At 39.8% G+C, this 25394-nt stretch overlaps 1 protein-coding gene across 1 annotated transcript in view; it reads right to left on the bottom strand.

Annotated features, from left to right (window-relative positions):
- TTN (titin) overlaps positions 1–25394 on the bottom strand; it is a 276220-nt gene that overhangs the window by 188865 nt on the left and 61961 nt on the right. The window contains exons 49-81 of the mRNA XM_058712718.1: positions 19421–22195; positions 18112–18390; positions 15562–16125; positions 14743–15024; positions 14368–14646; positions 13635–13913; positions 13259–13537; positions 12853–13140; positions 12460–12738; positions 12086–12367; positions 11715–11993; positions 11323–11601; positions 10943–11221; positions 10540–10827; positions 10136–10414; positions 9725–10006; positions 9346–9624; positions 8949–9227; positions 8557–8835; positions 8158–8445; positions 7637–7915; positions 7146–7427; positions 5625–5903; positions 5221–5502; positions 4121–4399; positions 3717–4004; positions 3280–3558; positions 2909–3187; positions 2520–2798; positions 2119–2406; positions 1705–1992; positions 657–938; positions 112–390 (exon numbers count right to left, since the gene is read on the bottom strand). Coding sequence (XP_058568701.1) covers positions 112–390; positions 657–938; positions 1705–1992; positions 2119–2406; positions 2520–2798; positions 2909–3187; positions 3280–3558; positions 3717–4004; positions 4121–4399; positions 5221–5502; positions 5625–5903; positions 7146–7427; positions 7637–7915; positions 8158–8445; positions 8557–8835; positions 8949–9227; positions 9346–9624; positions 9725–10006; positions 10136–10414; positions 10540–10827; positions 10943–11221; positions 11323–11601; positions 11715–11993; positions 12086–12367; positions 12460–12738; positions 12853–13140; positions 13259–13537; positions 13635–13913; positions 14368–14646; positions 14743–15024; positions 15562–16125; positions 18112–18390; positions 19421–22195 — 12060 coding nt within the window. The remainder of the gene's footprint in view (positions 1–111; positions 391–656; positions 939–1704; positions 1993–2118; positions 2407–2519; positions 2799–2908; positions 3188–3279; positions 3559–3716; positions 4005–4120; positions 4400–5220; positions 5503–5624; positions 5904–7145; positions 7428–7636; positions 7916–8157; positions 8446–8556; positions 8836–8948; positions 9228–9345; positions 9625–9724; positions 10007–10135; positions 10415–10539; positions 10828–10942; positions 11222–11322; positions 11602–11714; positions 11994–12085; positions 12368–12459; positions 12739–12852; positions 13141–13258; positions 13538–13634; positions 13914–14367; positions 14647–14742; positions 15025–15561; positions 16126–18111; positions 18391–19420; positions 22196–25394) is intronic.

Genomic DNA, 25394 nt, shown 5'->3' with positions numbered 1-25394 from the left:
AAGAAATTTGTGGTTAGAGAAAATAAAGAGACTCACAGCCACATAAATTATTAGTTGAGCAAGAAAAGATGAAAGGAAGAGGCATATGTTTTTGTGCCCATGTATACAAACCTTTGAACTTGACACTGCAAACACATGTGTCGCTTCCCACCTCATTAGTAGCTTTGCAGTGATATTCTCCTACATCGGAGGCTTCAAGATTAAGGATATGAAGACTTGTATCAAAATTTTTTGAAGTGACTTTAAATTTCTTGCTGCTTCGAACTTGCTTTCGATCTTTAACCCACACCACTTCAAACGGGGGGGTTCCCGAAATTTCACATTGCAAGATAACATCAGAACCTTTAAGAGCTCCTACTGGAGAAGGCTTCTGAGTGAAAACGGGAGGTGCTACCAGAAGAAAAAAAAAAGAAGTTAAATGATGAGAATATTTGCTAGCTAAAAAGCAAAAAAATATCTTAGAATCCAGAATCATTAAGAGGGATTGGTGTGACCATATGACATTTACGCTAACAAACACCAGAAATAATAATTCGTAAAAACTAATTTAAGAATTACAAGCAAATCCTCTTAATGAGCCTTTTTAGTTTGGAGCTCATAACATTGTTGAGAAAGAATCAAATCAGAGGAAAAGAAAGATGCTTAGTGTGTCTAACCTTTAACAGTCAGGGCTGTGCTGCAGCTGGCGTCCCCAACACCATTATGGGCCTCACAGATATAGTCCCCACTGTCCTCAGTGCTGGCTTCATTGATGGTAAGCAATGCCACAGAATTAACGAATGACATGTTGTATTTCCAACTTTCATGAAGTTCACTGTCGTTTCGGAACCACAAAACTTTGATTTCTGGGGAACCACTTATTTTACATTCCAGTTGGATGGGTTCTCCCTGCTTTGCAATTTTTGAAGCTTCTAGTTTCTTAACAAACTTGGGAGGTTCTAGTAAATCAAAGGAAAAAAATAGCTTATGTTTGTAGTTGAAGATCCCACAAACACATATTTAAACTGGTCACTGGTTTATGAAGAATATACTGCCTGATAATTTTATGGTAACATGTTATCTTTTCTATAAAATAAGCTTTTAATAGAGGGTTTAACTGTTAAGTTTATTTTTGTAGTTTGATATATAAACTGAAACATATAAGTTAATGTATTATAGAGGTATTTGATCAAAATTTAGTAATGATAAATCAGAATGCATATGACAGAAAAGTACAAAAAATGAGAATGGACAGTTGAAACAATATTTAACAAATTTCAATTAAACACTATTTGATAGGATCACACTTAGAGATGACACTGATTTAAAGAACAATATAAAGACAAAACAGGGGCGCCTGGGTGGCTCAGTTGGTTAAGTGTCCAACTTCAGCTCAGGTCATGATCTCATAGCTCGTGAGTTCGAGACCCGCATCAGGCTCTGTGCTGACAGCTCAGAGCCTGGAGCCTGCTTCCAATTCTGTGTCCCCCTGTCTTTTTGCCCCTCCCATGCTTGCTCTCTGTCTCTGTCTCTCTCAAAAATAATAAACATTAAAAAAAAAAAGACAAAACAGAACATTGATTAATGTTTTCTTCAACACTAACATACGTTCTAACATGACCCGGTTAGTTTACCCCCAAAATTTAAAAGCTAAAGAAACTTTTTAGAAGACAATTATGCAAATGTGGGAAGGAACAAATTCTGGTAGACACCATATAATGATACCTTTTACACTGAGTTGAGCCGAGCACATGTCTTTGCCAACATCATTGGTTGCTTGGCAAGTATATTGCCCGGAGTCCCCTTTGCCTACTTTAAGAATTCTTAAATGGGGAGTGTTTCCCACACATGTGATAGTATAATTTCCTCCAGGACGTATCTCCTTGTTGTCTTTTGACCAAGTGATTCGCATTGGTTGAGCACCAGTAACATGACACTCAAAGTCAGCACTTTCCCCAGCAATGACATCTATAGATACAGGCTTGATGTCAAAGAATGGAGATTTCTTAGGTTCTGGAAAATGAAAAGAAAGGGCAATGGACATTTTGTTTTGTTTTACTTTTTTCATTGGCCATTTCTCTTCTGACAATGAATAAGAAGTCATGGTTCGCAAAGAGAAAGATTAACGTGGGAACAAACCTCTTGCCGTCAGTCTAGCACTAGAAGATGCTGTTCCAAGTGGGTTAGACGCTGAGCAGGAGTACTGGCCAGAGTGGCTCAAGTCAGTTTGCAAAATTTTTAAAGTTGCCACGTTATCTACAAATGACATCTGTAGATTTTCATCATCTCGTAAAAGTACCCCATCTCTATACCAGCACACTTGGATGGGTGCGGAGCCATTTAATCGACAAGTGAGTGTAACTGGAAGCCCAACGGTTTGTTCGATGTCTTTCAGTTGTCTTGCAAAGGAAGGTGGGAGTTGGCGCTCTGTAGGAAGACAAGCAATACTGGAGTCATTAGTAGATGAAGTGAAAATTGCTCCACAAAGAGAGAAGAATTAAGATTTCAAATTTTCTTAATTTCTAAAATAATATCATCACCTTGAATTCTGAAGACAGTCTTAGACGAAGCAGTTCCTATACTATTTTCTGCTTTACAGGTGTACTCTCCACTGTCGTTAATGTTCACTTTGTTAAAAACAAGCGTGGCCACATTGTTTGTAAAATAGGTCCTGTATTCAGGAGTTGGCCGTAACTTGGTGTCTCCTTTGTACCAAGACACTGTAATTTCTGGTGTCCCAGCAACTTGGCATTGTAAAGAAACTGAATCTCCAACGGATGCCTCCAGAGGCTCCAGTTCCGTAACAAAATAAGGTGGTTCTAAAGAACAAAGGATCGCAATCAGCGACTGGAATTAAAGAAAACCAAACAGACCCATGCTTTGTGTTACCTCAATGCCAATTATTAAAAGAGAGTATAAGACAACACACCTAATGTCGATACCAAAGCTTTGCAAACATCCTTCCCTGCCTCATTTTCAATTTCGCAGGAGTACTGTCCCGCATCTCTTTTCGTGCTGTTCAGGATTTCTAGGATGCAAGTTTTCTCTGTTGTGACTATGCTGCATTTTTCAGATGGAGTTATGTCAAAACCATCCTTTTTCCAGGTAACTGAAATTGGAAGGGTTCCAGTATAGGTGCTCTCCAGAATTATGGACTTCCCTGGTTCCACAGACTGATCGCTTAACCTCTTCACAAACGTAGCTGGTTCTGGTGAGTGACAAAGCATAGCAATCAAACACAGTAAAAGCACAAAGATGTCAATGTATAAAGAGCAGGAAGAGAAATGCACTTGAGCAAACCTTTTACAAAGAGGCGAGTAGTGCAGGATGTTTGGCCAGCACTGTTAGAAACCACACAAGTATACTCCCCACTCTGAGAGATGTCCACATTAAATAATTCCAGTTCTGCCACAGTGTCTTCAAAATAGATGTTGCACTGGTCTCCTCTCACCAGTTCCCTGGCACCTCTGAACCAGCCCACCTTGAACGGAGGGGATCCTCTAATAACACTTGTGAAGGTGACGTTTTTGCCTGGTAGTATCTCCACAGGTTCGGGTTCCTTCACAAAAGACGGTGGTTCTACATAGACATGGAGGACAGTGAAAAGAGCCTATAAGCTTCTAAGCTGCAACTTTGAATCAAAGACAAAGAGCACTTTTGAATGTGTGTCAGATGCGTGCCTGGATGTGCACCCAGAGAGGAATCTGTAAGAAACGGTTTGCATCTATAACACTGACCTTGTACGGCCAACACGGCACGACACTCATCAGACCCAGCGGCATTCGCAGCCACGCATGTGTAATTCCCCATATCTGAGGAATCCAGAGAATTCAGCTGCAGAGTGCAAACATTATCTGAAAATGTGGTTTGGTACTTTGCTCCACTGACAATCTTAGTTCTCTCATGAAACCAGGCAACAGAGATAGGTGATGAGCCAGCTACTTTGCACTCCAAGATGCACGAAGTACCCAGCACCCCAGCGGTATCTCTCAGTCTTCGTGTGAAAGAGGGAGGGACCATTCGGTCTGTGTGAAGAAAGGCAAGAGACTCATCAGGATTTGAAAGAGCAGAAGAGACTTGAGAGAAGGAAACCGGTGAAAGGAATTCACACATGCAACATGGGGAACGGATCGGAACTAACCTGAAACATCAACCACAGCCGTACAGCTGCTTTTTCCAACATTATTTTGCACCTGGAAAGTGTATGTGCCTGCGTCTTGCCTTTCAACAGAGAGAATCTTTAAGGAAGAGATTCTGTTGTAGAAGCTAAATTTGTGTTTTTGGCTGCTGGTCAACAGCTTTCCGTCCTTGTACCATTCAACTGAGAGTTCAGGAGTGCCAGCCACCTTACACTCCAGAGTGCACGTTTCTCCCACGGTCACCGTCATTGGTCCTGCCTTCTCAACAATGACTGCAGGCTCTGAAATAAAACGTGACAGCTGTCTGTCAAATTCCATTACCTTAACCATGCCTCTACTCTCAAATTCGCTCACATTGTTTCTTCCAGTGGTGTGGTTATGTTAGGCTCTCTCTGTAGACCTCAAAATGTGATTCCACAATTACGTGCTATCATGAAATTATGGGAATTATTAAGAAATGTGCTTGTGCACTAGTTGATTTCCAAAACAATTCAGACAATACACATTGGACAATGTGTATTGATTTGCATTTGACCCTCTTTAGAGCAAAGGATTCATGTTATTATGAATTGATATTCCTGCTTTATTTTTTTTAAGGTTCTAGAGCCAGTTTTTTTTTTTTTCAAAGTTGTCATCCAAACAATTGCTAAATTGTTCAAAGATGCAAGTGGAAGTCTTTCCTATCAAACTTTGATCTTGGGAGTTCTTGTGAGCTTTAACAACCAGTACTTTGGAACCAAAATTTCTTTGTTGCATATGCTGGCTCCCAACAGTTTTCATGCTTAAGCAAAAGAGAGTCATGATTGCATCTGCTAATCCATCAAGAAAAGTAGTAGGTAAACAATCAAACAGATAGCTAATTTTTGTCAGGCTCACAGAAATAGGAAAGAGTGTTTAAAAGATCAATTAGGGGAAAAAAAAGAAGAAGAAAAAGAAGAAGAAGGTTGATTAGGTCCTTTCTCTTAACCTTTCAAATAAGAAAGTATTAGTATCATTCTAGAAGAAATTCAGAACAAGAGATTCTACCAGTGACTCTCAGTAAGTCTTCTCAGTGTTTGCCCCCACCTTCTATCAGGGGACCATCATACTATATTGTACCAACCTAAAACAGTCAGCGTGGCCATGTTTTCCCTCATTCCACCATCATTCTTGATTTGGCAGATATACTTCCCAGCATTAGCTGGTTCTGCTTTTGCAAACTGCAGAGTTGCAACATTTTCTACAAATGTAATTCTGATGTTTTCACTTTCTCTGATCACTTCTTCCTTCTCTTTAAGCCACTGGACAGAAATAGGCTGGGCTCCTTCTATGGATGCTTGTAACTCAGCAGGCTCGCCAGCCACAACGGTGAGGCTGTTCAGTTTGGAGACAAATCTTGGTGGTTCTGAACAGGGAAAGATGGGTGGAGACTGTTGAGAACATTGTCCAGACAATGGAAGAGAGAGAGAGGAAATAAGTGTTGGGCACATTCCTGCCATTTCCACCATGCGCAGGAAATATACTTACCTTTCAGTTTGACAATACAAATGCAAGTATCACTTCCCACTTCATTCCGTGCCTTGCAGTGGTATTCACCAATGTCTGAGGTTTCAACATTGAGAACGTGAATACTTGCATGGAAATTTTTGGAGGCAATCTTGTATTTCTTGCTACTTCGCAGTTGCCGCTTGTCTTTGTACCATATCACCTCAAATGGCGGTGTTCCCGAAAGTTCACACTCAAGACTAACTTCAGTATTTTTAAGGGTTTCTACTACAGGCGGGAAGCTGCTAAAAACAGGTGGTTCTGTAAAAAACAAGAATTTCTAATGAATGGGGCTATTTAATTCCATAGAATATATTTATTTCTTTGTTTTTAAGTTGGAAGAAAGAGTCAAGATACTGTAATGGGCAACGTTAGCCTTTGTAAAATCACTCCGCTTCCTTGGGAGAGAGCTCAGACTAGACCCCCTAGATGTCTTTCCAAAACAGCTCAACTTCTATCTACCTTACCTTACTAATTTATCTTGGACTATAAGGATTGATGCAAAAGTTGTAAAACAAAAACCAAACCCAAGTACCTTAATTAAGATGATTTGCATGAGGTATGGAATCCTGACTTCAGGGCTGAAATTTTTTTGTATATGCTCTATAACTAAGACACTTAGAAGCCACCATGATATCTGTGATCTAATCTTCCATGTCAACAAATGTTATTGAAATAATTGCCTCACACCATGACAGACTTGGACTTTGTGATAAAAATATTGGAAAATGGCTGCAGACAACTAGTACTAAGAGTATAGTGATATAATTAAAAAAAAATAGGAACCAATTCTAGAGAGAGAGAAAAATATATAATTTTCCTCTTTTAAATGTAGGGTTAAACCCATATTGCTTGTACCATATATATATGGAGTAAAATATTGCTTGTTATTTTTATTTAAAAAATTTTTTAATGTTTATTCATTTTTGAGAGGCAGAGAGAGACAGAGTGTGAGTGGGTGATGGGCAGAGAGAGAGGGAGACACAGAATCCGAAGCAGGCTCCAGGCTCTGAGTTGTCAGCACAGAGCCTGACACGGGGCTCGAAATCACAGACGGTGAGATCATGACCTGAGCTGAAGTGGGACACTTAACCGACTGAGCCACCCAGGAGCCACTAAATATTATTTGTTATTAATGATAAAGATTATCATGAGGATGATGATCCATTCATAAGGTTATTGAAGGCAAAAATTAATTTTAAAATGCCTACTTTTTTTTTGGTATGTTTGTGAAACATCTAATTTGAATTGCTTGGCTAATGTGTTGAGGTGATCAGAATTATGGCACTGGAATAACATGAAAAATATCCCAGAATGATTGGCTACGTGTAAGCAAATCTTAAGAAGAAATAACATCTGAAAAGGGAAGTAATATTAGTTTGGGAAAAGAGTCTATGATCTTAAATGGAAGCTAAAATGACAGTGAAAGAAAAAAAGAGTTCTGCTACAGCAGGGGAGAAGAAGGTTTTTAGGTAACGAGTAACAGAAGAAAGAGATTTCTACCTTTTACGATAACCTTGGTACTACAGCTTGTGCTGCCAGCAGGATTCTGAGCCTCACAAATGAAATCCCCACCGTCCTCAGTGCTGAGATTGTTCATCTGTATGACAGCCACTGAGTCAATGAAAGTCATTCTGTATTTATCACTGGCTTGGAGTTCATGTTCATTTCTGTACCACACAACTCTGATTTCTGGGGATCCGGTTATCTTGCATTCAAGTCGTGCCGAGTCACCTGCTTTCACTATCTTGGATGCGTCTAATTTCTTTACAAACTTTGGTGGTTCTAGAGAGTGAAAGAAAGAGGAGATTATGGGAAAATCGATATAAATAACAAAAGCCACATTAGGTAATATGTAGGAAAGAGGAAAAGACGAACAATGCCCGGCATAATACAGTGCACTGTTAGAGAGAGGTGTACTTTCTTGATTGGGAAGATGCATTGTACAGAAAGGAGCCAGAGGTCAGACACATAAAACAATCAAACTTGCACACCTGTCACAAGCAACATTGTAGTACAAGAGTCGCTACCAACATCATTGGTAACTTGGCAAGTATATTGTCCAGTCTTGGAAGCATCCACCGAATAGAGATTTAAGAAGGTAGTTGACCCTTCCAAGCCAATGAAACATGTAGGTCCAGAGGCAAGTTCCACATCATCTTTAAACCACTTTATTTTAAATGGTGGTGTTCCTTTCAGTACTGCTTTAAATTCTACTGTAGAATCAGGTATTGCTTGTTGTCGCTCAGGTTTCACTAGGAAGCTTGGTGGTTCTATAGATGTTAAGAGAAATATATTTAATTAGATCCCTTGTAAACTATTTTGACAGTCTTATAGACATATAAGAAAACATTTCTGAAAAGAGGTGGTGACCGTATATTTCTTGAACTCAATAAATATGTAGCTAAAGAAACAGAATTATTAAGACTTTTAGCTATAAAGAATACAAGGTAAGCGTGGTACATTTAAAAAGCAATCACAAAGAAGAATCAAGAAGAGGAAGAGAAGTTCTAACCTTTAACAGTTAAGATGCCACTGCACGCATCGTCTCCTGCTACATTTGAGACCCTGCATGTGTAATTTGCAGTATCTTCTAATTCCAGATTATTGACTTCCAGTGACACAGTGTTTTCATGACAGACAAGTCTGTATTTTGCACTTGTAGATATTTCTTTTCCATCCTTAAACCACTGAGCACTAATAGGAAGTGAGCCAGAAACCTTGCACTCCATACGTATAGAAGAGCCCAGAACCTTATCCATTTTGGTTAATTTTTTGGTGAATGATGGAGGAATATTTTCATCTATCCAACGCAAACAGCAAAACACATCCATCAGTATGTTGCCATTTGTTTACAAAGGGTATTGAATAGTAGAAATAAGGAAGAGAAGCCAACTAGCGCCAAAATACAAACCTAGCACTCTCAGGTAGGCGTCACAGCTGCTGCTTCCAAAGTCGTTTTCCACCTTGAAAGTATACTGACCACTGTCTTGCTTCATTACCGACTGAATCCTAAAACTGGCCACGTTATTTTCAAAACTCATTGAAAAGTATCTACTGGGCACAATTTGTTTTCCATCTTTGAGCCACTTCACTTTGAGTTCTGGTGTTCCAGCCACAACACACTCCAGCGTGACTGGGTCTTTCTCAGTAACGTCAACGGATTTAGCTTTCTCTAGGATTTGAGCAGGTTCTGCAGTGAGAATTAAAAATGCAAATTAGTTGCATTGATAATTCTATGAGAACTAAGGCGTGCTTGTGAAATTGTCCCCACACACTAAGTTCTCAAGAGAAAGGCTTACAAACCTTGCACTAAAAGGAAAGCATAACACCTCTCAATTCCTGACTCGTTCTTGGCTTGACACGTGTATCTTCCGCTGTGCCCATTGTCCACAGCCCGGATCTGAAGTGTGGCCACATTGTTCACAAATGAAATATGAACGTTATCATCTTCATTGAGAATGTGATCATCCTTTAGCCAGGTTATGGAGATGGGAGGAGCGCCCGCCACGGTACTCTGAAAGGTGGCGGAAGTTTTCAAAACAGTAGTGACATTCTCTATCTTCTTAGTGAACGATGGTGGTTCTGTGATGGAATCAGTGCGAAAAGAAGAGGGATATTTGAACTTCTCCTCGTAATCATAAAATTAAAGAGCATTGCCAAATTTATGCATGGTAGCCTGCTTCTCGTGTGTATGACTGACCTTTGAGGGAGACTCTAGTACTGCAAGAGCAGCTGCCACCTTCATTGGATACGATGCACTGGTATTCACCAGTGTCTGAAGGGTCACATTTGGTGATATGGAGGTTAAACACAGATACTCTGCCACTCAGGGTGTACTTTTTGCTGCTTCGGATTTCCTTGTTATTCTTCAGCCATGTGACTTCAAATGGAGCGGTTCCCATCACTTCACATTCCAGCTCCACATCGCTGTCTTTCACTACTTCCACAGGCTTCAGCTCCCTGATAAAGGTGGGAGGTTCTAAGGATTCGAAAGGAAGACAGAGACTGGCTTACTCAAGGGAAGACCCAGGGCCTGGCCGGCAGCACAGCCCAAATGGAAAGGAGATCCGGTTACAAACCTTTCACTTTTAATTCAATGCTGCAGCTTGCCGTGCCTGCATCATTACGGGCTTCACAGACGTAAGTCCCGCTGTTTTCTACCCTGGCACCAGAAATTTGGAAAGTGGCTAAACCATCGATAAAGGAAATGCCATGTTTCTTAATGGCCGTTATTTCATTGCCATCCAGATACCAAGCAACTCTGATTTCAGGAGTGCCTGTTATTTGGCATTCAAATGTTGTAGACTGTCCATTTCTCAGCACTAATACAGGGCTGGGCTTCTTAATGAATTGAGGAGGTTCTAAAGATGGGGAAAAGAGTGTGATGTTGAACATTTTTGTAAAACAAAGGCCAAAATCGCTTTCTTAAGCCTCTTCCCTCCCTCCAGGAAAAGCTAGACTAGCAAGAGAGGTGTATGCAGAGATCAGACCTTTCACAAAGAGAGTGGCTTTACTGGTTGCTGTGCCAACATCATTGCTTAGTTGACAAATGTAGGTCCCAGAGTCAGCAGCTTTGGCTGAAAAGAGCTCCAGAATGGTGGAGGTGTCATCCTTCCAGACTGAGCGAGCCGCTCCCGAGTGCAACTCTTTGTTATCTTTAAACCACTTTATCGTCATGGGTGCAGTACCACCCACAAGAGCCTTTAACTGAACCCTTGCATTGGGGTTGACATCTTGTGACTGTGGCTTTTCCATGAAGTAAGGGGGTTCTGGGATGAAAGAAAAAGGAGTAAAAAGAGAAAGGCAGGTTTATTTTGGAATGGAGCAATAAGGGTGAGAATTAAGAAATGAGAGAGCAAGAAGTTGTTGATAAGTGGAGATAAAAAATGCCAACCTTTGACTGTAAGATGGCCACTGCACTGGTTGTGTCCTGCCTTATTAGTGGCAGAACAAGTATATGTCCCACTGTCTGAACCTTCCAGCTGACTGATTTCCAAGAAGGCAGTGTTGTCATGAAAAGAGAATTTGTATTTCTCACTAGCTGATATTTCTTGGTCGTCTTTGAACCATTGGATGCTTATGGGATGGGACCCAGCCACTATACACTCTAGGTCAATGAAAGACCCTTTAATGCTGTCCATTTTCTTCAGCTTTTTGGTGAATGAGGGAGGTATGATAAGATCTATGCGATGAAAAAGCAGAAAACAACAAGAAAAGTTAGGTCAACCCAGCAATCTGCATTTTCTCTGAGACTGTAAGATGTGGAGGAGCACAGGATACCCCGTTTCAATACCAACCTAATACATTAATGCTAGCTTTGCAGCTGCTTCTGCCAACATCATTCTGGACCTCAAAAGTGTATTCTCCACTATCTCTCTTTTCTGTAGAAATAATCTTCAGCACAGAGACTGTGTCACTGACGCTGATTTTGTATTTTTGGCCCAGGGTCAGCTCTTGGCCATCTTTAAACCATCTGGCTGTAATCTCCTTAGTCCCTGAAAATTTAACCTGCAAAGTGGCTGGGTCTCCTTGGGTGACATCTATAGACACAGCCTCCTCGGTGATTGTTGCAGGTTCTGTAGAAAACAAAGGGATAGGTGTGGGTTGTGAATCACTCTGCTAAAAGGCTTACATCTGCATTAGTTCCTAAAACCCATGGCAAACTTGCTGAACCGACCTTTAACTGAGAGCAATGCAGAACATCTTTGTATTCCTGCATCATTTTTGGCCTGACAGACATATTTCCCATCATGCTTGACTTCAATGCCACTGAGGTACAGACTAGCCACGTTGTTCTCAAAGGTCATTCTTATATTATTGTCTTCGGTGATTTCATCGTTGTCTTTTAACCAAGTCACCGTGATTGGCAAGGAGCCCTTCAGAGTGGCCTGGAAGGCAGCCGTGCCTCCTCGAAGGGAGCTGGTACTCTCGATCTTCTTTACAAAGGTTGGAGGTTCTAATAGAAGAATAATTCTCAATCAATGTCAGCTTTACACCAAAACTAGATTTTTTTTTAAAGAAGAGTTGATTCTGCAGAAGAGCCAGTGCATCATTTGAACTGACACTAACCTCTTAAAGTCACCTGGGCACTGCAGGTGCTGCTGCCCACCTCATTGGTCACCCGACACTGGTATTCACCAGCATCTGCAGCTACAAACTTGAGGATCTGCAGGCTAACCAGCCGGTCCTGAGCCAAGGTTTTATACTTCCTACCACTTCGCAGCGTTGTGTTGTCTTTGAACCAAGTGATCTCAAAGGGAGGTGTGCCTGCCACCTCAGCGAGCAACATGACATCGTATTCCTTCAACACCTCAATTGGCTTAAATTCCTTGGTAAAGTAAGGTGACTCTACAGAAGAGGAATTATTTTGAGTTAGTGAGGGAGGAATCTATGCTACGGGCCACAACTTTGGTAAACCAAGGGGCAAGGTGGACACAAACCTTTGACTATTAAAATGCTACCACAGTGGTCACTGCCAGCCTCATTTTGAGCCTCACACATATATTCACCGCTGTCTTCGATGGCAACATCTGTAAGTCTTAGGACCGCAGTGGACTCCACAAAAGACATTTTGTGTTTGCTGCTCTCCTTAATTTCTCTATCGTTTGCAAACCATGTTATTTTAATCGGAGGGGTACCAGTTACTTTGCAGGCCAGCTGGGTGGCATCTCCCTTCTTTAACAACTGTGATGGCTCTAACTTTTCAACAAACATGGCCGGTTCTGTGGAAGGAAGGAAGTTATGAAGAAACATGAGGAAGAGGAAAGAACCTAGAACGATGGTAGCACAAAGATGTCAAGAAAACAATGCAGACCTTTTACAAATAAGTTTGCACTGCACTCCACGCTTCCGGCGACGTTGCTGACTTTACAGGTATATGTGCCCGAATCGGAGGTTTTTACTGCATAGAGTTCCAGGGAACTTTCTAAAGCTTCTTTGGTAATATAGCAGCTCCCACCAGAAACAAGCTCTTTGTCACCCTTAAACCATCTGATTTTGAGAGGAGTGGACCCTTGGAAGGTGCTCTTCAGGCAGACTGCTGAGCCAGGCAGAACATCCTTTGATGCAGGTTTAATTACAAAACTGGGTGGTTCTAAAGAAGGGGCAGAAGAAAGAATTTCTAAGAGTTAAGAGGCATGATCTAAGGGAAGAAGTCTTAATTGGAACATCGTCTACATTAGAATGAAATGCAAAGTGTCCAGCCAACCTTGCACAATCAGGGCTCCGCTGCTGTCTTTGCTTCCCACGGAATTTGTGGCTCGACAGGTGAAATTGCCTGCATCGTTCATGTCTACTCTGCTGATCTCCAGAGAGGCTGTGCCTTCCACAAACGCTATTCTGTACTTGTCAGAAGAAGCTATTTCTCTACCATCCTTAAACCAGGACACCCTCATTGGGAGGGAGCCAGCGATTTTGCAGTCCAGCCTGCAGGTACTGCTAACAATGCTATCCATGTTGCGCAGGGGTTTGGTAAAAAATGGAGCGATGTCTCTATCTGTTCGTGGCACAAGAAGAAAAGAAAGATGAGCATTGAAAAGGGCTCGGTGGTTTCATTTTTGCTCATTTGTTGGGTTTCAAGGGAACTCGTGGCACAGGTTTCTGAAGATACTAACCTAATACAGTGAATGTTGTTTCACAGGAGCTGCTGCCCACTTCGTTGGAAATCTCAAATGTGTATTGGCCACTGTCATGCAGTTCAGCTGAATAAAATTTGAGTTGGGCCACATTGTTTTTAAAACTTATTCGATACTTTTTACTAGCAACCAAAGGTCTCCCATCTTTGTACCATTTGGGCTTGAGTTCTGGGGTGCCTGTGACCGTGTACTCCAGTGTGGCTGGGTCTCCTGCCGTCACCTGGATCAGTTCTGCTCTCTCAATGATTTTGGCAGGTTCTACAATGGTATTAAATGGTTAGCATGCCGAAAAGTGCATTAAGGTTTCGCTTTAAATGGAAATATTGATTCTAAGTAAAAATGTTCCTACACGAACCTTTAACTATTAATTCCCCAACAGATGTTTGGCTTCCGGCTTCATTTTCAGCCAGGCATGTGTATTTGCCACCCAAACTAATCTGAACATCAGGGATTATCAGGACCGCAACACCATTAGTAAAGCTCATTTTGATTTTTCCATCTTCTTTAATGATCTCCTGTCCTTTCATCCATGCAACAGAAATGGGTTCTGACCCTCTCACGGCAGCTTGTAAGGTAACAGTTTGACCTGCTAGTGCAGTAAAATCATCTACTTTCTTTACAAAGGTTGGTGGTTCTAGTTAAAGAAAGAGAACAGACAAAACTTATCAATTCCCAAGCACTTTCAACACCATATACATCTAAGTGTTTTAATCTAGATTACATTTATCTTGCCAATATTGCTATCCCATGGTGTTGGCCAATTAGAAGAATATATTGAAATTTAAGAAGAATGACAACTCCATCCAAGAGAAAGAAGCATAGAAGACACACGGTTACCAGCTGACAAAATGATTATAGGAGATTATTCCATAATCCACTTTTGTTATCAGAGATTAAATGTTTACAGTGATCTCAGAATAAAGACTGGATGAAGGTCACTGGCTTTGTCCCCAAGGTCCCAGGTTAAACCAAAGGTGAAACATATTTTCAAAGATTAGGAGAAGAGAAGGCACCAGCTTTCCTTCCATGGGTTAGGAAAGCTACCTTGACAATTTATTAAAGAGACATCATTATGTTCAAGCACTGACCTTTTAACAAATGTGTTGCAACGCAGCCACACTTCCCAACTTCATTAGCAACGACACATTCATAGTCACCCACGTCTGCACTATTGAAAGAAAATATCTCCAGGAACACAAGAGACTTCTGAGAAAACAATCTGTACTTTTTACTACTCCGAATTTGCTTCTTATCTTTGAACCAGCTAATTTCAAATGGTCCAGTGCCTGAGACTTCACACTGAAGAAGGGCATTCGTTCCTCTCACTATATCTGCAGGCTCAAGAGTTTTGATGAAAGAAGGAGGCTCTACAAAAGCACGAAAGCATCGTATAAGTAACGGGTTACCAGCAATTAAAAAGAAAATCTTGTCTCAGAAACACAAAGGACTCTGAGTAAACAAACCTTTGATAACTATTTCGGCACTGCAGCTGTCACTGCCAACATCATTCACCGCTTCACAAGAGTAACTGCCACTGTCTTCAACTTTCACATCCGTAATATCAAGCACAGCCTCAGAATTGACAAAAGACATTCGAATAGTGTTACTCTCATTAAGTTCTTTGTTATTTTTAAACCAAGTAACCTGGATCACAGGTGAGCCTTTCAGCTTGCAATGGAGGCGTGCTGATTCACCTGGGAGCATTAAATAAGAGGGATCCACCTTCTTCACAAAGGATGGTGGCTCTACAGGAGGTTAACAAAAAAGAAAAAGGAAAGAGATCTGAAGCATAAACTCCACAAAAGAAAAGCAGACATATTACAACCAAAAGACACAACACACATAAAATATCTCGATGAAAGTTCTGTAAAGGTTATGGTGTACTCAATAGCTCTCCCTGTTTCCATGATTATAAAACACTTTCCCAGTCTCTCAATTAAAAAACAAACAAACAAACAAACACAAAACAAGCAAACTCGACTTACACAAAATACAATTTTATAAAAGAAGACAATCAAGGGTCGCCTAGACACTCAACGTTCTTAGAAGAAATTTTAAGCAAGCTTTGTTAATGGCAGACAGCTTTAAAAGAACAAAGTGATTTCCAAAGAAGATTGAAAACATAAAATCAAACAATGCCAGGATTTCCCCAAACCAAAACAATTTCTTGGATGAAATTATTTTAATAATAAAATGTAGGGGCTGCATTGTTTGCCAAAGATTTTCTACAGCGGCATCCTTAAAGAGAAGGAAGCGAAAGATAATATTCACGCATTTCTTACCTCTGATAGTCACTGTGGCTGAAGAGGAGCTGCTCCCAGCCTCATTGGAAGCTGTACAGACATAGGTTCCTGAATCTTTTAGTTTGGCCAGCGGGATCTCAAGCGATGCTATTTTATCTTCAAAATAGATCTTATAATCTTTCCCAGGGGGAAGTTTTTGCCCATCTTTGTTCCATGTTACTGTAACTTTTCTGTCTTCGTCTACTTGGCACTCAAGGCGGATCTTCTTATTGATAGCTGATTGCACAGGCTCCAATTCTTTAATGAAACGCGGCTTGTCGATTATGATTAACTCAGCTTGGCAGATGTCAGCTCCAAACTTGTTAGAAGCTTTACAAGAATAAACTCCTCTATCTTGAACTGTAAGATTTGAGAGTTCTAAAATGTGTTTGTTTTCTGCATCTGAAATCTTGCGGTTAGGGGAAGGCGATAGTGCAGCGCCGTCTTTCTGCCAAATGGTTTCAATCACGGGGGTCCCTAACACTGTGCAGAGGAACTTGGCTGTCTTACCCACAAAAGTTGTAATGGACTTAGGTCTGGAGTAAAAGCTTGGTGGATATGCCTCTGCAAAAGAAATTTTTTCAGCGTTACATTTTGTCTCCACAGAAGCTCTTGTTGTAACTATATATTCTAAGAAAGGGAGGAGATGAGTTCTATATTTAGATAGACATGAGACATTGTTTAAGATAGGATAATAAGATGAAAAGATCTGTCCAAGGAAAGGGATGAGTGAGTTCTTTATACAGGAGCGAGACAACACTTTATGTCTCTATTAAAGGAAAGAACAAATGTTGCTTTATCTAGCAGCAACATCAACTTAATACAGTTAAAAGATTTGTCCACTTTAGTAGTTGATTAGTTGTCTGAATTATTTGATAGGTAATTCAGCTGATACTTTAATTCTGTAAATTAGAAGACTGTGTAAGAAGATAAAGAGAATGCACTTGATTCTTCTGAAGAGTAGGGACATTCATTAAGTGATAAGAAGATCAAGTTAGTGTTGTGAAGTCTCTCTAACCTTCATGTCAACCATCAGCAACTCCTTAAATGGCCCAACTTTGAATTCATCCCCTAAATCATTTCAAACTTGTAAAAATATTTACACCAGTAATTTCCCATTTTCATTCTGCACTTTGAAGGAAGCCTTTCCAATTAAGAAAAAAATCTCTTCCTTCTTTTGCTCTTGTTATTTGAAAGTTCAGGTATCAGTCCTGTTACTGAACTGGCCTAATTTGGGAGAAGAGGTTTTCAAAAGTGTCCTTAAGAATACTGCCATTAGTTGGTTGCATGGAGACTCTTTGATCACAAAGTGAAACCAACAGATGGGTTATCAGGGATCTGGGTTTCAGATTTTCTGATAGGTAAAAGAGTTGCAGAGGTGAGGAAGCTACAGGGAACCCTGACTTTTCCAAGTCAAAGAGATGTGCTGTTTTTGCCTTTCCCCTTCATGCTTCTGTTGGAAAAGACCTGGGACTGTCCCTCCCAGATATTTAATGCATAGCTTCTCTCAGAAACACAGGTAATTGCTACCTAGACCCTAAGCCATAGGTTTTTTTTTGTTTTGTTTTGTTTTAATGTTCATTTGTTTATTTGAAGGGAGAGATAGAGAGCAAGCAGGGGAGAGGCAGAGAGAGAGGGAGAGAATCCCAAGCAGCTCCGTGCTGTCAGCACAGAGCCCAACATGGGGCTCGAGTTCATGAACCTTGAGATCATGACCTGAGCCAAAACCAAGAGTCAGATGCTTAACCAACTAAGCCACCCAGGCACTCCTCTAAGCCATAGTTTATAGTCATACTTTCCCTTGGAAGGAGAAAGCAAAAGAGAAAGACAGAGACAAAGAAAAGGAAAATGCTATACATTTTCTTTCTTCTTTAATCTTTCTTTTCTTTCTTTATTTCTTTTTCTTTTTCTTTCACTAATGAGGGAATTCAAACACTCAATGAGCATTAACTACTCAAAAGTTATGCTGTTGGTCAATAGGAAACTGAGAACAGAATATTTATATAGTTGCCCTTATTTTTAAATTAATAATAAAGCCTAGGGTGAGAATCCTAGTCCTGTATTTTTATTAGGATTTAACTTTCATATTATGATTTGGCTTTTTTCAGTTTGTAATTCTGTTCTCAACTGGTTCCAAATGATTAAATACATTGGGAATTTATTTTTTAGTGGCACCAAAGTGTCCTGAAATTTTTCATATTAAGTGCCACGCCAGGCCGTGAGGAGTTATCCGAGGCATTTCCACAAAGTTAGTCATTTTTTAAAATAGAATGAACAAAACAACACCCTAAACCATGCTTTCAGGTACCACTGGTCACTTGATTCCTTGATGTTGTTTTCAAAATAATGTATTTTTTTTTCTTTAGTTGCTCTTAGAAATATGACTCTAAATCATGATTTCTTGTCTCCCTATAGACTCTGCAGTACCTAGCCACTGTATTATAACTTGTCTATTGGTCTCTCCAATAGGTAAGACATCCTGCACCTGTATAAAGAACAAAACAGGCAATGGTATGAAATGGGACAAGCACCTCGATGTATGTCATTTACCTGTCACAGTTAGGGTGGCCGTACAGCTGACACTGCCGTACTCGTTGGAAGCTTTGCAGGTGTACTCGCCACAGTCAACAACCTGGGTTCTCAGGATTTCCAGGCTGGAGACGTAATTTGAAGATCGGATAGAACACTTGTCACTTTCATAAATTTCTCGGCCAGCTTTAAACCACTGGAAGCGGACATTGGGGGCAGTGTGGATCTCACAGGTGAATTTGGCCAGGTGGCCCAGAGCTACCTCCAGGGGCTCGATTCTCCTCCTGATCACTGGGGCGGCTGCAAAGGGAAGCAGAGTCCATTAGCATGCCTCCTTAACAGGCACACCAGTTTTCTTCCAACTGCTGTTGCTGTTAATGAAGGAAAACAGTTGAAATTGATGAGATGGATTGCAGCAGTTTAAGACAAGTGACTGGAACGTGAGAACAATCATTGAAGGTAAAAGAAGACAATAAGTAGCTTTTAACATCTTCAATCATTACTCTGCAGTGAATTGTGGAAAAAAAATGATTAAAAGGTGATGCTATGGGCTTACATGCATAACAACATGATGTACTCTAAATATACCATGCTGGCTAGGTACACTGTGAATAGCATTTCATAATGTGATATACTAAATACAGTGATGAAGTGAAAACAGCATCAAAAAAGAAGTAAAAATACGAAACACAAATGGACAATTAATCATGGTTATTTTGAGTTCAGGGATTAGACTGGCAATTTCAGAGGAGCTAGGTGTTCACTGACAGCTTTTATTTTTTTTTTTTAATTTTTTTTTCAACGTTTTTTATTTATTTTTGGGACAGAGAGAGACAGAGCATGAACAGGGGAAGGGCAGAGAGAGAGGGAGACACAGAATCGGAAACAGGCTCCAGGCTCCGAGCCATCGGCCCAGAGCCCGACGCGGGGCTCGAACTCACGGACCGCGAGATCGTGACCTGGCTGAAGTCGGACACTTAACCGACTGCGCCACCCAGGCGCCCCCACTGACAGCTTTTATTGCATATTATTAAAGTATTCTGAAGTAAATATAAACTAAAAAAACCTGTTGGTATTATCAAACATATGAAAATACGTTTTATTTTAAAAATAAATAGCAACATGGAGATGATGATGTACTACCCTGTAAGGCAGTCAGGAAAAAGGAGAAGAATTAATAACCATGATTATGTCTGTGATGATGTCATTCTTACTTTACACAAATTGCATCCTGGCAGAGGCAGGTAAGTGAAAACTCAGTGATGAAAACTAAAACATTACGATTCAGTGATTGTTAGAGCGCGACCCACTTCATTCTTAAAAATCCAACCTCTTTTGACCACAGTGAGTTTTGCTGAAGTTGCTGTGTGTCCATGTTCATTCAAGGCCTCACAGGTATATGTTCCTTGATGTTCTTCTGTATTTACTTTGTCGATTACTAGCATGTATGTATTTTGATCTTGTAAACACTTGAACTTTTCATCTGAACGCACCAGTTTGCCCTCATAATACCAATTCACCTCTTTGGCATTTGTTATGGATGACGTGAGGTTGACAGTGTCACCTTCCTCCATAGTAGTGTCCACCAAGGGCGTGTGTATGACAGGACCATGTTCTTGGACTAAGCTACCCTCATCTTCCTGTACCTCTTCGATGCCAACCTCCCTGGTACCACTTCCGGGGGACTTTCTTTTTTCCTCTGATGGGTCTGGTGTCTCATCAGGGATAGCAGCTGAAGCAACCTCATCAGGGACAGGTGTGGTATCTTCATCTTTGATCTGACTTTCCACATGGAAACAGCTGACCTCTTCCACAGAGACGAGATATTTAGATTCGACTTCAGGTTCTCTGATTGTTTCGACCTTCTGTGAAACTGAAAAAGGACCCATTTCTCCTTGCAAGCCTGTTTTGCCTCCTTTCTGGATTCTGGGATCCTCAGCTGTTAAGATGTTTATTTCCTCACATATAATAGAGCACAAAGCATCCTTAAGTTCCGTTCTCAAGTTAGCCATTTGAGGATCAATGCCTTCAATAGCAATGGTTAATTCTTCCGTTAGCGACTTCACCGAGGTAATAAGGTAGGTGCACATAATGCGTTTGGGCTCTTGGGTGAAGTTTATGGCCTTGATCTCCACCCTTTCAATGTTTCTTAACCATTCAGAGAAAAGACTCAGTTGCTCACTGGCCACTGCTGCTTGCAAAGCCCTGCGGATCTGAGTTTTGAGGTTTAATCGTTCTTCTTCTGGAATTCCAGAAAGCAAACTTTCCTTAGAAAAAGTGTCACTTACCTGCACCTCTTGCACACCATTTATCACCATGGGCTCTTTTTTACACTCACTGGTTTGGTTCAGGGGCGCTGCCAGGTTGTCAGAGTGCTCTTTGAGCAGTACCTGCTTTTCCTCACATGCTAGAGGAAACCTTAGGGACTTGCCTTCCTCAGTCCTGGCTGCAAAATCATGCACTGCACTTTCCAGTTGATCTGTACTTTCCATCAAAATTTCACCTTCTGAGCATGTGTGTTCTGAAGGGATCTGGGGCTCACAGTTGACCTCAGAGATTGTGATGTCAAGACCCTTGAAACTTTCCATGCTGCCCTCAGCTAAGCTCTGACTCAGGATGAGAGCACTTTGTTCCTCCTGCTTTTGCAGAATCACTCTTTGCTCAGTATCCATTGCAGATACTGTCTTTTCTTTTGGTAAAAGTACTTCCTCAGCCACAGAGTTTGGATATGAATGGACTGGAGCTTCTTCGATTGAAGATTGTGGATAACTCCCTTCAGGTTCAGCTAATAACGTTTTCAGAGGCTCCACTGGTAATGAACTAATTTCCTCTATGGAGAGAGCACTTGGGAAGACTTTTTCAGTATCTGATAGGACCCCCTGTGACTCTTGCTCTTGAGGCACTAGAATATCTTCTTTGGGGAGGGTTTTCTGGGCCTGGACAATCTGCAGCTGTAAACTGGGAGACAGTTCCTTGATAGACTGAACATGAAGAGTCCCATTGATGGAAAGGAGTTCCCTGGTGCTGTCTGCATTAGGCATATTCTGCTCCAACGTGACTGTGGATTGCAGTTGTTCAGCCACTAAAGTAACTTGGCTACTCAGTTCTTTGGTTTTAATCACACGCTCATAAGAAAGCTGCTGGTTTTCTTCTGCAATTAAAGCAGTTTTCAAAACAGTATCCTTCACAAAAGCTGCAATTTCCTGCTCGGAGTCAAATGCCTCAATGGCAGGATCCTTTAACGACATCTTTAGTGGAAAACCTTTAGTAGCCTCTGGCATGGGCTTTGCTTTACTGGGAGCATCAGTCACATCTGGGTCTTCCAGAAGCACAAGAAGCTCTGCAGCACAGGTGGACTCACCCCACCTATTCTCTGCTTTACAGACATAGAGGCCACTATCTTCCCTCTGAGGGTCATTGACAATGAGCGTCCCGGAACCATCAGGATTATGAATGATGGTGTAATAAACACTGGTGTAAAGCTGTTTGTTTTCTTTGAACCACAAGACAGTGGGTGCAGGCTCTCCAAGTACTGTGTACTCAAAGATGGCAGGGAGCCCCTGAGCACAGTGAATTGGTTTGAACTCCTTAACAAAGTAAGGAGGACAGGGACCTTCAAACTTGTCCAGAATTTCTTCCACTGGTTCTGGTTCTGTCTCTTTGTGCCCCTCTCCTTTGGAACTTATTTTTAGATAGGCACTGCATACTGTCTGTCCGTATTCATTACTGGCAATGCATGTATACTCTCCCTCATCCTCAAATTTGGTGAACAGAATGATCAGACTATGATCATTGCCATCGAAAACAAATTTGTAGTCAGCAGAAGGGATTAACATCATTCCATTGAAGAACCACTGAATTTTAGGCTTGGGAATGCCAGTGACAGTAACAGACAGTTTAGCCACATCCCCTATGCTTATTTCAACATTTGACACTTCTTTGATGAAAACTGGAACATGGCCTTCCTTTTGGGAATCAAATTTCGTTGAATGAACTGGAGGTTCAGACAAAAGTTCAAGTGTTTCCTTTCTATTAGATAATTGAAGGCCAGAGCTATTGGTTTGGAATCCTTCTTCCTCAGCAGACAGAAGAAAACTAGAAAACTCTGTATGGGGAAAAATTATTATTATTTTATTATCAGCTTTACTTAACAACAACAAAAATATAGAAGTCAAAGAATTATCTACCAGCTGATGGCCTTCTTCTGCTTTATTCCTGGAATCGCTAGCGTATCTTGAGATTTACCAAAAAGCACATTCCTAATTTTTTAACCTTAGCTCATTATATCATATTATATAATTATAGATACTGTACTAATGCAACTTTCAATCCACATCACTTGGGTTAGAGTTTACAAATTTTAAAGCTGTTTTATGAGTTCCTCTTTGTGATATAAGGTTTGAAAACCTGCTGCCTCTATATTTATAATAAAAGAATCCAGGATTATTTAAATCAATTTCTAAAACGATCCAGGATAGTTATTGACATTTAAGAATTTTCTTGAGTTCAGAATGATATCTATCTTCAAATTGAAGACCAATGATTTCCAAAATAAAACATCTATGTTTCAGTTACTGCTTATAAACTGAAGCTACTCTTAAAAATAAGAGGCTACAGAAAATACTTAATTTGAATTTGTAAGAGAACCACCTCTTTCAGTTACTAGAAATTCAGGCCTTCTTTTGCCGTGTAAATGGCCATATTATTTTAACAAAGCTTTTATAATAAGGCTTTTGTTGTCAAGAAAATGGGAGAAGGAGAAATGAAAGAAAACAACTCCAACATTAAAAACTGGATTGTACTTTATTGTGTGAGAAATACCTACACACCATTATGGAACAGAAAAACAAAAAAGTGAACAACGGATATTCTTTAAACAGGATCATGGATGACAGGATGAAGGGCTTAATTTGATAACAAGGAATTCAGCTTTTCATTAAATCTGTTAGGAATGTAGAACAGCTCTGTTGTTAATTGTTTCATTACCTTCCTCCAAAGAAGTATTATTATTTTATTAATTCACTCCCTTTGCATCACATGGAATAGCCAGGCCTTAATTCCTTTCTGTTCTGGTGTGGAAGCATTAGAAGTCACGACTCTAGTGTCTGTTGGCTTTAAATGTACTGGCAAACATTATCTACAGCATGTACACTACATACTTGCTTATTTATTTTTTCAATAGTAAGCCAGAAAACCATTGACTAATTTCATACACTAATGGTCACCACTTAACTTTACATTTAATTTGTAACGTATAACTGATGTCCACTTTCCCTTCACTTGAACTCCCAAAATACCTGGAAAGGGAATGAGTGTGAATATAGTTAAATTACTCCAATTCACTAATATGTTGAAATATTTTCAGTTGTTTTCCCTTACTTCTAATATGGTGTTTTGACCATAAAAAATACAATAAATAAAATTCAAATGTGCTCAAACATGAAAGGTATAGTTAAAAATACATGTAGTAGTAGCAGCTAATAACTATGTCTAAACTCTAGTATACATGATACAATGAATTCTTTATCCAGCATCAGGGAAATTAATATTTCAGGCATTTAAGTTATATGCCATTGACTCAGAAAAAAATTCTATTTAATTATCTACAACAATAAGTAAGCCAAGACTTATTTTTCTTTATTCGGTCATTGTTATTATTCTGAATATCCTCAAGTTCAATGCATTTGAGACTAAAAATTGTAATGAGCAAAATCAAATTCTTCCTGTCAATTTGATAAAATGTTCTTTCCTTTCCTTTCCTTTCTTTTCCTTTCCTTTCCTTTCCTTTCCTTTCCTTTCCTTTCCTTTCCTTCCCTTCCCTTCCCTTTCCCTTTCCTTGTCCTTTTCCCTTTCCTTCCTTCTTTCCTGAAACAGGTTTTGAACTGCCCCACCACTGTGCCAGCTATTGTCATGTTTCTCATGACCTGAATTTCTAATTTATTGAAACATCCATTTTGTAACTAGGAGTAGAATAAATCCCTAAGTCCCTAAAGGGATTGATGATGTGATATATTACATTATACCCATACTTATTACCACAGATATTGTGTGCTCACTGGTTGAAACAGAAATTATTGTTCCACAATAGTATATCTGGATGAGTTATGGTGACTCAAAACAGGTAAAACAAATGTTTTTTTTTGGGGGGGGGGATAAGTAGGGGAGGGATATAAAGCCTGAATATATGAATTCTTATGAATATTAAATTTAAATGAAGTGTTAAATTTTTTAGAATTAAAAGCAATATGTTTAATATGATCATGGTACATAAAAGTTGCTCACTGCAGGGACAAATACAGCTGTTAGGTAACAGTGAGTAATTTAGAATTAGACGGAGGAAAGATTCACAACTTCAGTATTCTGTTGTTTTTCTCATCATTTGTTGCAAAACTAAAATTTATCCTAAACTATATTAAGAAAAGTTACCATTGGAACAACACAGAATCACAGAGTTGAACAATCACCTCTGAGGTCTTTTGGTCCAACTTCTCATTTTCAGTTAAGAAAACTGAATTTTTTAGTATTTATTACATCTTACCATAAGAAGATTCAGGTTCACAGTGATAACATAGACACATTTTTAAGGATTCTGTGAATTTATTAGAATTATAATTTTGAAAACAAATTCACTTTAGGAACATATATACATCTTAAATTTGAATACTTATGAATTTCCAGTTTTAAAAATGAAATTCAGTAAAAATGACAGGAAAGCTGAATATCTTATTTGTATATAATCTGAAATACAAATTACCATATTGCTCACTACTAAAAATGTCCCCCCTTCTTTTTTCTAATTTTAAAGACTCTGAAATTGGTCTATGGTTTAAAATCTGTGTATAAATGTAATATAGTAGTTCCTGCCCCTGCCCCCACCCCCCTCACTCCAGGCCAATATCAAATGCTGTATTTCACACTTGATGCCATTTTAAAAATTGAGAAAATAGGGTATTCCCAAAAGTGGAAAGATTTTTCTTTGCATATTTTGCAAATGTCTAGATGAACTCCACCCAAAAAAGAAAGCACCATTGGTCCCTGCAAAACCAGCAAGAATTAAAATATTTAAGAAGGGGGACATTAATACTGAAAATATTTGTAAAAGAGCCAAACAAATATATTAAGATCGCAAGGTAAAACAGATTATAGAGTTAGTCATCAACTGGGTGAAGCTGGTTTCTGTTGTTTATTCTAAGTCCAAGTCAGTATGCATGGATTTGGATGCAAAGAGGTTATAATTTCAAAACTGACTTACACTCAGAGCAGAGAGGAAATTTACCTTACCGATTTGTCCGCGTGGTCATGTG

Source organism: Neofelis nebulosa, chromosome 2 (genome assembly GCF_028018385.1).
Source record: "Neofelis nebulosa isolate mNeoNeb1 chromosome 2, mNeoNeb1.pri, whole genome shotgun sequence".
Taxonomy (NCBI): domain Eukaryota; kingdom Metazoa; phylum Chordata; class Mammalia; order Carnivora; family Felidae; genus Neofelis; species Neofelis nebulosa.
This window is presented reverse-complemented; position numbering and strand designations above follow the sequence as displayed.